General features: G+C 42.9%; 1 protein-coding gene across 1 annotated transcript in view; it reads left to right on the top strand.

Moving 5' to 3' along the window:
- The window catches only part of LOC135484023 (uncharacterized), a 265,997-nt gene that overhangs the window by 80,930 nt on the left and 170,464 nt on the right, over window positions 1-14,603 (top strand). The window contains exons 21-24 of the mRNA XM_064765054.1: window positions 4,898-4,993; window positions 8,080-8,305; window positions 9,492-9,682; window positions 10,762-11,022. Coding sequence (XP_064621124.1) covers window positions 4,898-4,993; window positions 8,080-8,305; window positions 9,492-9,682; window positions 10,762-11,022 — 774 coding nt within the window. The remainder of the gene's footprint in view (window positions 1-4,897; window positions 4,994-8,079; window positions 8,306-9,491; window positions 9,683-10,761; window positions 11,023-14,603) is intronic.

The following is a 14,603-nucleotide window of genomic DNA, read 5'->3' as shown; positions in this document are numbered from 1 at the left end:
AAGGGTACAAGTCCGCCATCGCTTCTACCCTCCGTGTTTTAAGCACCTGGGATCTTCGTTGGGAGGACCAAATAACCCCTCTTTTCAGAGGAATGTTATTAGAGCGTCGTAGACCGGTTCACAACACCCGTAAAAGTGGGATCTTTCTGTTGTCCTTAAGGTGCTCATGAGGCATCCTTTCGAACCCATGTCTATTTCATCCATGAAATATCTGACACTCAAAACGGTCTTTCTAGTAGCCTTGGCTACTGCCCAACGGAGATCAGAGCTCCATGCACTTTCTTTTAAGAAGCTAGCTTTTAGAGAGGGAGGGGAGGTTATCCTGGCTTTCATACCAGGCTTTCTGGCGAAGAACCAGGGACCGGCCGCCTCTCGGCACCCGGTTACTATTCCCTCTATGTCAAGAACGATCTCTTATGATCTTCCTGACAGAACTTTATGTCCCGTCAGGGCCCTAAAGTTCTACATAAATAGGACAAAACCTCCCGGTATCCGCCAGGGGAGAGAGCGTTTGTTTTTGTCCTATAAGGAGGGAAATAAACGAGAGATAGCGGCCGCCACTATTTCAAGGTGGATTGTGGAGACTATTCGTCTTTCCTACAACACCTTGATGACTTCCTCTGATCTTCGTGCGCTAGCTAACATCTCAGCGCACGAAGTTAGAGCACTAGCCACCTCCTGGGCTAACTAGGAGTTGCTCTTCAAGAAGTCGTTTCCGCTGCATGTTGGAGTAATCACTCCACATTCTCTCGTTTCTACCTACGAGAGGTTTCTTCCCTCGTAGATGGCATGCACACAATCGGCCCGATTGTGTCTGCGGGGCATGTTGTTTGATCCTAGCTGGATCAAAAGAGGAGGGGGGAGCCCGATTGAAGAGTCAAATGCACATCCTGCGCCATATTTTGATATGCCCTATCTTCAACAATCCGGGCAACCCCTAGTAGACTAGAAAGGACGCAATTTCTTATTGTTGTTTAGCAATAACTCATTCTACACCCTTGAACATGCCTTACTTGCTCTAAGCTCTGTTGCCGGAAAGAAGATGTTTTTTATTATGCAATTCTAGCGCTTTCCGGAGAATGGGTCTATTACTCTCTATAAATACGATTGTAATACCGAGATCAAAATACCGGTCCCCCGGTTCTCCCCATTTCTTTCCCCTGGCGGTCCTCCTTAGCTACTATGCCGGTGGTGCCTCCTTGATGGAACAATAGCTCAGCCTTAGGTAAGTCTTTGTTTCCCACCTCCAATAGGTTGCTGGGATTCGATGCAAAAGTGTTCCATTGGTAAGTTTGAATGACACAAAATGCCCATTTCCTTACAAGAAATGGCCATTTTGTTAGTTCATACTTACCTATGGAACACGGCCTTCCCGCCGTCCCCACAAACGGGACATACTCTTTGTTAACGCTCAAGAGTAAGACTGAATATGGCGGCATGAGATCGGCGCGATCTCGCAGGATCGGTCAGGGCGCCGCCTGGCGGCCGAGCTGTTAACTCAGTTCTCCCTTTAGAAAATTAAAGGGATACTCTTGTGTTTGAGCCCAAATGGAGTAACATGCAAAAGTGTTCCATAGGTAAGTATGAACTAATAAAATGGCCATTTCTTGTAAGGAAATGGGCATTTGTTCGTATATGTTCCATAAGCTGTTTCGAGACTACCTTTTCCAGGACCTTAGAAAGAAAGCTGAGGTTAGATACTGGTCTAAAGTTCTTTAGCACCTCCGCATCTAAAGATGCCTTCTTGAGAAGTGGGACAACAATGGCCTCCTTCCACTCTTCAGGGAAGATCCCTGATGAAAGAGACAGGTTGATGATCTTGGTAATTATTGGCAGCAGCGTGGTTAGGGCATCTTTGACTAATGACGTGGGTGCTGGGTCAAGACTGAAATGCTTTGACTTCATCGCCTTGATCACCTTGGCAACATATTGTTCGTCCACCTCCTTGAACATGGAGAGAGAACTTTGCACGTTGTATTGTTCACTATAGGCCTTGTCAACTTCAACTTGGGGAAGTCTTTGCTTAATGCCAGCGACCTTATCAACAAAGTACATTTTAAATCGTTCTGTTAGTTCACCATCATCATCATTGTGGCTGGGAAGCGGAGATGGTACCTTACGTGACAATAGTTCTTCGACAATTTGTATTGACTCAGACACAGACGCCGAAGCATAAGCAGTGTTGTAGTGTTTGACTTTGGCCTACTCGATCATAGCATCAACAGACTTGGCCTGCGTCTTCCAGATATTGTGATGAACAGTAAGCCTCATCCGTCGATATTGGCGCTCAAGTCGTCGTTCCTCCTGGCGGGCGTGGTCTACATCCTGTTCTAAGAATGCGGTCTTGGGGCGTAGAACTATGGTCCTCTGTACCGAGGGTGCATGTGTATCGAGAGCCAACGAAATCGACTTTCGATAACAACTCACTGACTCTGATAATGACATATCATCTGATATCTCACCAACATTTTCCGCCAAATCCGAGCAGAAATTTTCGATGTTGATACCCTTAAGTCTTCGATACGTAATGTCCTTGGTTGAAAGAGGTGGTTTCCGCATATTCAGCACGAAATGAACCACGAAGTGGTCAGATATTGATGGACGACAAAAACGTCAGTGACTGATGAGTCTTCCCTTCGTGAAATCACAGGATCCAATAGTGAGTGGCTTCCTTAACGTGCTGAATCAGGCTAAATTGATCAAGAAGAGCTCCAAACTTGCGTGTCGACGAGTCCGTAGGAATGTCTAGGTGTAGGTTTAGATCACCTAATAGGACAATCTTGTCATTCGGCAATTCTGCATTCAAACCATACCACCACCGCAAAGCGGGCCCTTTCTCGAGCGTGGAACATGCCTGAAGCAGCAACCAATCGTGTGTTATCGCATTAGCCGAGATCACATCATCACCGGATAACCATGTTTCAGTTATCAGTAGAATGTCAATGCCATTATCAATAGTGAAATTCACTATTCTGGCAGCATCATTGCCTATCGAGCGTGCATTTATAAGTGTGCAACTCACTGATTTAGCTCCTCTGGATTGGTGACTTGACAAATTTTCCATTGGAATAATGATGAGATTGCGCATATTAATGCTACTGACACCAGATTCAGAGAATGTTTTGTTCACATGAAATGGAGCAGACAAACACAGTGTCCGTATTTGACGTTGAAAGCGTACACCAGCTCTACTTCCACGCCTGGTGGAGCACCTTTTGTAAATATGGAAATACCGGAGTCTGTCCTCAACTTTCTTTGAAATTGTTGATAGTTGCAGTGATGTGGCCTTACCTTCACCCTGTGACCTGAAATTCGCTTCGGATTCATTAGCTCACCTTTCAGGGGCGCTTATATGATACCATGGCGTCCGTTGTCGTCTGTCGTTAACTTTTGACAAAATAGTGGAATACTTGTGAACCACTTGACCTAGAAGGTTCATACTTGGTGTGTGGGTACCCCTAGGCAAGATCTTCTTTTAAAATTAGTGCAATTAGACTGCTTGTCTGCCATATAGGTGGCGCTCTTTGAAAACCTATTTTTTGGCTATATTTTATGAACGCTGCTAGCTAGAGTCATGAAATTGTTACTATGGGTGCATGTCATAAGGGTGCTTGAAAAATAACCCGAGTTTTTGATTTGACCTACTTTTCAAGGTGACAGAGGTAAAAGTTTGCTCTTGGCATCGCCTTTAGGCAATCGCAGCACGTTTCGTAACCACTGGTGTTACTGACTTGAAATCTTGTACACATGTTTCCCTAGGTCAAGTGACTTCAGAGACTAAATTTGGATGTGATTTGATTCATTGATTGGCCACCAGGGGGCCGAAACCCGAAACTCAAAAAGTGCTATTTCTCCAGAACGAAAGGCTGGATCATTTCTTAATATTTATCATAGGTGCATCTAGTAAGGATACACGACATTGTACCCTGGCGTTTGATTTAACCTACTTTTCAAGGTCACAGAGGTCAAAGTTCCCCATCGGCATCGCCGTAAGGCAATAGTGGCACGTTTCGTAACTGCTGGTGTTACTGATTAGATATTTTTTACATATGTGCCGTACCCCTAGGTCAAATTACCTCGGAGACAATATTTTGATGTGATTTGATTCATGGATGGCCACCAGGGGGCCAAACCCGAAACGCAAAAAGTACTATTTCTCCTGAACTGAAGGCTGGATCATTTCCAAATATTTATCTGGTATATCTAGTGAGGATACATGACATATTACCCAGGTTTGATTTGACATACTTTTCTTACTATGTGACCTAGGTCATTCTAAACTTGTACAAATATACCTTTTGGCAAGTTCGACCCCAACGGCCAACTACAGTCCAGATTCGATTCCAAATGTGCCCACCAGGGGTCAAAGGTTAAAAAATCATCAATGAAGTTAAAAGCACCAATCATGTCCGAATCTATTTTAATTCCGTGTCGACAGATGAGCACAATGGCCCTGGCCGTTTCATTATTTGAGTGAAAGCACATTTCTTGTTGATAAAATCAGGGATTAGGAATCACGATGTGTTGCGCACAAAACTTATTGCGGAAATGAGACATAAACTTCCCCTCTATCCTTTGAATAAAGCAGGTTTCTGATCAGTATGAAAGATGTCAACAAAATGAGATGCGTTCAAAGTTTTAAAGGTGCCAAGATTTGTCGCACTCCACTGACATGACAGATATAACTTCAGCATTGCTGTTGTAATTAAAAACTATGAAATTCTTTTCAGTCCATATGTTTGACCAAAAAGCTATGAACATACCATTTTCCCTGCAGCTTCAAAGTACATTCATGTCCAGGGATTAGCCATGGTACCTGGTTATATCAATCAGTGAGGATGCTAGCCGGTGTTGGTGCTCTAAGATATAATATATCTAGTTGCTTTTGTGATTACAGCTCAGTGTCCACGATGATGCTCGCCAGAGTGATGTTGAACGGGCTCTGCACAAAAAAGAGGAAGAAATGCCCACCGAAACTGAGGTTGACTCGGACGTAAGTTCTTTCCAATTCGAACCTTGTGATTCAACGTCTAAATTCTCGGCAGACACTGCAAAGACAATCTTATTTGCATTGAAAAACCAACAAACCTCAGGGAAAGTTCAAAATAGCACCTTTAACAAAAATAATTTCAAATGAAATTTAAACCTTTTGCTACCGTTGACTACATGGCATGACCCTCTTGACTATTTTCCTTATATCTCATTTTATACCTGTCTGTATATTTTTATAAACCAAGAGAAGATGAAAGAAAATGCACTTACTACAAACAGTTAATAGCGCATTTTGGCTTAACTTCTGTGCCCTCCGAGTTGGTCTGGGAAATGTTGGCAGCAAGCTACAACCCAACCTAAACAACTTTGTATACTTCGACGAGAAGCTCATAAGAGCAGCCACTCCAATGGGATAAACGTGGTTAGCAAGGCCTCTGCATCCTTTACAAACCTTTACCACTTGATTGTTCTTGTTCAGCAAGTGAGAATTATCATTAGTTTTGTTTTCCCACCCCTTCTCCTCAAGACTGTCCCCTCCTGAAATGTGCGTTTTGGTGTGTTCGTTTGGCTGTGTATGAGATAATTGTGCTTGATGCACGGTTAGTGCTGTTTGTATTGGCTACCCTGGAGAATCAGTTCCTAAATGGACCGAGAATCTAATCTCAATCTTGTGTATTCAAGAAAAACAGCTCTTTACATTGGTAAAGTTACTAAAAAAGTACGAGTGTGATCATTTGTTAACAATGACAATATGACATCTTATCGACAGTACTGTGGTCCTGTCAAACATAATAAGCTGATTTTCCCGATATAATTTATTTTACATATCGAGTGACTTCATCTATTGAGCCCTGGTGACATGACAGCCCTGCTGGCAAGAAGTATAAAACATGACCCTGTGGTCTATTTTTTGCTCTTTAACGCACTTGATATTAGTTCGTTTGACTTGAAACCAAGTGCAACTAAAAGAGAAAGTAAGATTTTGGCATGCCCTCTGCTTGTCAGTGTGGTCAAGCTTGGTCCTCTACCTCAACTTATGCAGCAGTCAATTACAACTCTGAACCCCCCTCCCCCCGTCAGACATTCGACAATTATTTGACACCTGGGAAAAAGGGTTCGTCCAGGAATCGATAGTTTCTCACCCAAGGCACAAGATCCTTCACTGCTTCTTCTTTTTTGGAGCTTCAGAGCATCACCTGTTTTTCACTTGTCAGAACAGTGAACATCAGGAATGCCACACAAATTCACATTTTTGGGTACGATATCTATTATTAATAGACTTGTTCCCATATCTGGGTAAGGGTTGGCTGGTTTGTGCAAATCAACTGAACGGTGCCTCCTTTAATTCTCAACCCTCTTCCCCCACAATGATGGCTGCAGATGTCAGAAAATTGACGGAAAGAAGAAACTGGATAATAGTACCAAGCTGTTCTCCCCTAAATTCGCGGTTGCCAGACATGTGATGGTCTTTCGCCATGTTCGGCGGTCCGTTACGCAGGAATTCACCAAAGATCATCTTTGTTATTTTCAGACATTTGCCGAAATTCGACGCTAATTTTTACTCAGTTCGTTAGGAATTCGACGCTAGGGATGTTTTGGAAACCTCAGGATGCGACGCAGATGCGGTGTCGCATCAGTGTCGACCCTTGATGGGGGGGGGGGTCAGAGTTGTAATTGACCGCTGTTTTAAGAAATTGCTACGGTACTGGAGGTATTGGTCATCTCACCAAAACCAATACGAACAGTGAGGTATCAATTTCTATTTTAAAGCACTTTAAATCAAATAACGGATAATGCGGTTTAAAAAGCTGGCTCATCATTGTATTCACATCATTAAGCGATTGCACTGGGCTATTCAAATATAAAATAAAATATCCAGGTTTCTATTCTTGATTTTGGGGAATCACAGGGAGAAATCACGGGGAGAAATCACGATGGGGAATCCCCGGATGGCGGGCTGTGCAGCAAGATTGCCACTTGCATCTTTCTATAGCGCTCAAGTGAGTTTGTCTCCGAGATGGCGAGGAATTTACGGTGATTGGATCAAATCATTTGCAATTTTGATGACTTTGACAATGATTTAGGACCTCTTGATGATGGGGAATCTGATATTGATGTCCAGGTCACAGGTCAAGGTCAAAGGTCACGAAAAGTTGACCCCAGCAAAATATTTGCATATCTCAATTCTTTAGATTATTTGCTTTCATGTAAATATAACTTGTAACACATGATTTTGAATTCCGACAGTGCATAAAAAGATCAATGAAAACTTAATGTCTGAATTTGTGAAATCCTCCAAAAAATAGGTTGTTACAAATGGAAAGAAACAAATAGGTGGCTCTATTGGGTTAAACTGGTAATTTGTCAAAGCAACCACTCAAATAGGACAAGCTTCAACTCCTCTGCAGACTCATGTATGTACCACTTGATTGTCATTGCCTTGTCTTGCTTGTGGAAATTATCAAGAATTTTGTAAGCCAACTCTTCCTAGAGATTTAACCCCTTATACAATGGCTGTTTTGGCATGTTGTGATTTTGCCGTCTCAGTGTATAGTGCTTAATAGTGTGGAGCAGGTGACCTTGAATACTCACCATCCAAATCAATTTATCACAGTTGTTCAGGATAACTTTGTCTGCAACCTATGTTAATCCTCACAAAAAAATTACACGACTGTACATCATTTTTTGGTACTGGAAGAGTTAAAGGGCTTGAAGTGATTTATTGCCAATAGCGGTGTTTTAAACTGGATACTGATTTGACATTTTTCTGCCAGTGTTTGTGACACGTCACAGCAAAACCAGGCACATGTCTCTCAGCTTGGCAGGTTGTGACGGACTGTTTGTTCATTTCTCTATTGTCTGCCTTTTGTGAAATATGAGCCCATCAATTTCTTCCATTATCTCCTGGTGTCATTTATGCTCATCTTCTGTGCAACATGCGCCTTGTTTTTGCTGTGACAGGTCACATTTGTCATCATGTTTGTGCCTGGAGTTTCTTTCAGTGTTTTTGTTGATGCAAGTATACCGGCATTTCAAAATTAATGCAGTTGTGTATATTTTCAGTGATAATGAGGTGAATATTTTCAGGAGGAGGACTATGCAGGGTTGACCATTCATGAGAGGAAGGAGCGACAGCTGAAGAGGAGGATGCGCCAGAGGAAGAAGAAATGGAGGACGTTCAAGGTCATAGCAGCATTCAGAAAAAAATCGGAAGATCAGATCAATCTACATGTTGGGGATGAGGTGAAGATTATTGAGAAGGCTGGCGAGCTCATGAAAGGAAAGTCCCGTGGAAGAATTGGATGGTTTCCCGGTAAGGATGATGGCAGGAAAAAAATTGTGTTTTTGAAACTGCCCCAAAGTCCTTTGTGGCTAGACAAGCTCAATCAAAAATTTTTACAAATCGTTTATCCTGCTTCAATGCAGGCCTTAATCTTTGCCCGGTATCACATCACTTAGTAGAACTATACAGATTTTGTTTACTGTTAAGGAGGCTTATCACCAAATAAGTAAGGACTAAGAATTTGGAACTTCAGAAAAGCCAAAAGTTGTCCTTTTAAAGGGCAGGCAAACTTTTCCTAAACCGGGAAATTATTTTGTGTTTATTCGCTTATGACCCTTTATAGGCGCAAGACATATTATAATTAATTCAGCTTTTTTCTCTGAGGTCTTCAGCACTTCCTGGAATTTCCTATTTTCTAGCAAAGAGACAGAAAAAGTTGAGAAAATGAATTATAAGTAACATTTATATCAATGCTCTTGATGTACTCTACATGTATATGGTAAAGTAATAAAGGAAGCAAAACATTGCAAGTGGTCGTAAATTAAACCCTTGAAGCCTACCCCTCCCCCCAACTTACAATGCCCCCCTTGACCATGCCAATCATATGATCCCAAACTTTTAAATTGAAACACGAAGCAGGATCCATAAGTCTATCATAAAACACAACAAACCATATTCCTAGTTGTAGCTTTCTGACAGGAAATTATAAGTTGTTACAATGTACTTCTGGCTGACCTTGGACGCAAACAAATTCATTGCAAAATTTGCGAAATAATTTCACAGGACCATATAAAAAATCAACTTGCAATGTGTTCTCAGGAGGACCACATGTAACACCGAAGAAATTTTTAGTTTCTTACCTCTTTAGATGGCGTAGGAGAGCCGGGCTGGTTAATAGGGCAATATGGCTCAATGCAATGCGGGTTGGTTTCGGCGCCTAAAGGGTTAAGATAAAACCAAGACAAACCATATGATACTATTCAACTTCAGTACGCACTGCTAAATTTATCCAGTTATTTGAGGCATTTATTTTGTAACTAAAATTAAGCAACTAGGTTGGCGGACTGAATGGGAGCTGGTTTATCTTTAATGTAGTACCTTGTGCTAGGTGTGGTGTTATAGTGTTCTTCCTACATTCTTAGTCATTACTACAACCTGCATCATAGCATGTCAGGGCTGTATTTGTCAGTTGTATCACATAGCATATCCATTTCAGCTAAATATGTTGTGGAGATGGTACGTGGCATTGGAAAGAAGGGTCGTAAACAGGCTGCGCCGGAAGGCAGTGATGAGGATGATGTGTTCACAGAGAATCCAACATGTAAAACAAATCAAATAAATGAGAGCTCAAATGCTGATAGTCAACTGCCAGATGGGCAGGGTCTTGATGTGGTTGCAGTGACAATGGTAAGGGAGCTTTTTGGCTCACCAGTATGGAGAGTCTATATTATAGCATGGCTATTGTTGCATGACCTTCGTGAGAGTCCCGTGTGTCATTTTAATGTGAGTTTTGGTAGTGCATGGACATCATGGCAAGTTTTGACTTGGCTATTGGCCTATGGTGTCGAACCAACTTATTAGCCCACCTTTCATACTCTTGGATCGTTGTGTATTTCACACATCTTGCGCGTAACATATGTGCAACCGTTACGGTAATAGCCAGGCAACACCATGTAAACCGCACACAGCTTATTAGGCACCATAGCGTATAAGTTGTGCTCAGCTTATAATGCCGGCTTCATTTCACCATAGATCTAATTATCTAAAAAAAATTGAAATGGCATTTGGCGACATTTTGCATCTGAATTCTTTTACTAAACTGGGCGATTAGAAATGTTCAAGACTTAGATCATACAAAAGGTCAAGATGTAAGATCACTCTCGATATGTTCAAGAAATCGTCATGGCCTAATGGTAAAGACACTGGCCTATGATGCCAATTCGAAACTCACTGAGATCAACTTTTTATTTTCTTAACAACAAAATAACTCACAATATCATTCATTTTCCTTAGCTAGAAGTGAGATTTGTAAGATACGCCATGGACACGTACACAGCCAGTATGTACCATTAACAAAAAATGTGACCCACCATAGCAAAATGAATCGCATGTCGCACAGAACAGAAGATGAGCCTAAAATGACACCAGAACATAATAGAAGAAATTGATATGCTTAGATTTCACAAAAGGCAGACAATACTGAAATGAACAACCAGTCTGTCTCAACCTGTCAAGCTCAGAGCGACATGCGACTTATTTTGTCATGGCGGGTCACAAATGTTGTTGACGCAAGGTCATTTTTGCTGTTTGGTACACGGCAGTCGTGGAAATAGCCCCTGTCATATCTAAATGAAGAAATACTGGAAATACAATACTTTGGAGCATTCATCCAATCACTGCTGTCAATATGTTTCCCGTGCAAGCAAAATTAGCCTGGACATTTTATTTACACACTATATACATGTATAACTTTATGTTCTTTTCAGGCCAACCCATTGAATGCCACCTACTCACCCCCAAGCAGTCCTACACCATGGAAGCACCGAGGAAAACTTGCTGTTAATCATGAGACACCTCATCAGGTCATGCAGCATCGGGCTTCATCTCCACAAATTCAGCGTTCGACATCGCCGCTAGAAGGTGTGCAAGACACACGGCCATCTACCCCGAAAAAGAAAATATTGCAGTCACAGGGAGATTGGAGGAGGAGGATACTTGGTGATATTACTGTTATGAATCAAGATGAGGTACGTGGATAATGCTCTCTCACTGTAGCTTGTGATATCACTGGTATGAACCATGATGAGGTATGTGGAGCGCTTTCTTACTGTACCTTGTGATATCACTGTTATGAACCGTGACGAGGTAAGTGGAGCGCTTTCTTATTGTAGGTGGTGATATCACTGTTATGAACCATGATGAGGTAAGTGGAGCGCTTTCTTACTGTAGCTTGTGATATCACTGTTATGAACCATGATGAGGTGAGTGGAGCGCTTTCTTATTGTAGGTGGTTATATCACTGTTATGAACCATGATGAGGTAAGTGGAGCGTTTTCTTATTGTAGGTGGTGATATCACTGTTATGAACCATGATGAGGTGAGTGGAGTGCTTTCTTATTGTAGGTGGCGATATCACTGTTATGAACCATGATGAGGTAAGTGGATGCGCTTTCTTTCTGTAGGTGGTGATATCACTGTGATGAACCATGATGAGGTAAGTGGAAGCTATTTCTTACTGTAGGTGATAATGTCACTGTTATGAACCATGAGGTAAGTGGAAGCACTTTCTTACTGTAGGTGGTAATGTCACTGTTATGAACCATGATGAGGTAAGTGGATGCGCTGTCTTACTGTAGGTGGTGATATCACTGTTATGAACCATGATGAGGTAAGTGGATGCGCTGTCTTACTGTAGGTGGTGATATCACTGTTATGAACCATGATGAGGTAAGTGGATGTGCTCTCTTACTATAGATGAATGAATGAAAAGCATTTATAGGCGGCGCCTTTCCATGAGCCTGATCAAGGTGCCACCCCGTTCAAAACCGAAAACATCATTCAGAGAAGTGCTTCTTAAAAAGCCACTTCTTTAGCTGAAGTTTGAAACTGGTGATATTTTGGCATGCCTTGACGTTGCCAGGGAGGGCGTTCCAAAGAACAGGTGCACAAGACGAGAGACTCCGGTCGCCTAGCCGAGTTCGGTTTCTTTTGACGGAGACCCGATCAAGCCCAGAATACCGCGTCTCTCGTCGGCCAGGTGCAGCACTCAAAAACCCATCGAAATATTGTGGTGCAAGACCGCTATAGATCTTATAAGCAGTCAGCAAGATCTTGTACTCGATCCTTGACCTAACAGGGAGCCAGTGCAATTGCCGAAGGGCAGGGGTTATGTGCGCAGATTTCCTAAGACGGAGGACAATCCTGGCAGCCCAGTTCTGAATACGCTGGAGTGGAGCAATGGTACTTTCATGGAGACCATGCAGAATGCCATTATTGCAATCTAACCGGGAGCTGACCAATGCACAAACCAAACGCTCTGCGCTGGCTTGATCGAGGTACTTTCTTACACGACCGATGTTGTAAAGGCTTGCACTAGCTGCCCTGCAGATGGAGGAGACCTGTTTCTTCATGGTCATATTTTTATCCAGCCAAACGCCCAAGTCCTTCACACAATCCGATTCATGAATGTCCTGACCGTCAACCACAATGGACGAAATAGAGCCAGTCCTTCTGGAGGACACAAAGTTTGCCATGTCGGTCTTAGGTGCGTTTAGAGCAAGTTTATTGTCCATTAACCAATCTCCAATGTCACTGATGCAGTCCTCTAGATGGTGATATCACTGTTATGAACCATGATGAGGTAAGTGGATGCGCCCTCTTACTGTAGGTGGTGATATCACTGTTACGAACCATGATGAGGTAAGTGGATGCGCTCTCTTACTGTAGATGGTGATATCACTGTTATGAACCATGATGAGGTAAGTGGATGTGCTCTCTTACTATAGATGGTGATATCACTGTTATGAACCATGATGAGGTAAGTGGATGCGCCCTCTTACTGTAGGTGGTGATATCACTGTTACGAACCATGATGAGGTAAGTGGATGCGCTCTCTTACTGTAGATGGTGATATCACTGTTATGAACCATGATGAGGTAAGTGGATGCGCTGTCTTACTGTAGGTGGTGATATCACTGTTATGAACCATGATGAGGTAAGTGGATGCGCTCTCTTACTGTAGCTGGTGATATCACTGTTATGAACCATGATGAGGTAAGTGGATGCGCTCTCTTACTGTAGATGGTGATATCACTGTTATGAACCATGATGAGGTAAGTGGATGTGCTCTCTTACTATAGATGGTGATATCACTGTTATGAACCATGATGAGGTAAGTGGATGCGCCCTCTTACTGTAGGTGGTGATATCACTGTTACGAACCATGATGAGGTAAGTGGATGCGCTCTCTTACTGTAGATGGTGATATCACTGTTACGAACCATGATGAGGTAAGTGGATGCGCTCTCTTACTGTAGATGGTGATATCACTGTTATGAACCATGATGAGGTAAGTGGATGCGCTGTCTTACTGTAGGTGGTGATATCACTGTTATGAACCATGATGAGGTAAGTGGATGCGCTCTCTTACTGTAGCTGGTGATATCACTGTTATGAACCATGATGAGGTAAGTGGATGCGCTCTCTTACTGTAGATGGTGATATCACTGTTATGAACCATGATGAGGTAAGTGGATGTGCTCTCTTACTATAGATGGTGATATCACTGTTATGAACCATGATGAGGTAAGTGGATGCGCCCTCTTACTGTAGGTGGTGATATCACTGTTACGAACCATGATGAGGTAAGTGGATACGCTCTCTTACTGTAGATGGTGATATCACTGTTACGAACCATGATGAGGTAAGTGGATGCGCTGTCTTACTGTAGGTGTTGATATCACTGTTATGAACCATGATTAGGTAAGTGGATGCGCTCTCTTACTGTAGATGGTGATATCACTGTTATGAACCATGATGAGGTCAGTGGATGTGCTCTCTTACTGTAGATGGTGATATCACTGTTATGAATCAAGATGAGGTACATGGATGTGCTGTCTTACTCTAGATGATGTCACCGTTGAGAATCCAGATGAGGTGGGTGGGTATATCATCTTAATCAAGATGGTGATATCACCGTTGAGATTCCAACTGATTTGGTTGGATGTGCTGTCTTAAGGTGGATTCATATTCCGACGCACGACCATCGCCGGCGTCGAACGCAGCGTCCTGCGTCGGTCGCCTATGCCATCGCACGATTTTGTAGGCGTCGTATCGCGTGACCATTCTGCCACGTCAAAATAGAGGAAGAGGACGCACTGCTTATTTTAAATGTCCAGGCAATGGCTGTCCTCTACAGGATGCGAAGGAAACACCACCGATCGAAGGAAACGCCGCGATCGGACGCAGAGAGTTCAAATTTGTTGAACTCTTTAATATTGCACGCCGACCGAACGCGCGTCAGGACGCCGATGGCCATCGCCGTCGCACGCGAAAGTATGAATCAACACCACGACGTCGGCGTCGAGAATTTGATCGTGCGTCGGTCGCCGGCGGTCGTGCGTCGCAGTATGAACTAGGCTTTACTCTAGTTGGTGATATCGCCGTTAGGAATCCGGATGAGGTAGGTGGATGTGTCTTCTTACTCGAGATATCAATATTACTGTTCGGAATCCAGATGAGGTGGGTGGGTATATCATCCTAATCAAGATGGTGATATCACCGTTAGGAATCCATGAGGAGGGTTGATGTACTGTCTTCCTTCAACGGT

The sequence above is a fragment of the Lineus longissimus genome, chromosome 3 (assembly GCF_910592395.1).
Source record: "Lineus longissimus chromosome 3, tnLinLong1.2, whole genome shotgun sequence".
In the NCBI taxonomy this organism is placed as follows: Eukaryota; Metazoa; Nemertea; class Pilidiophora; order Heteronemertea; family Lineidae; genus Lineus; species Lineus longissimus.
This window is presented reverse-complemented; position numbering and strand designations above follow the sequence as displayed.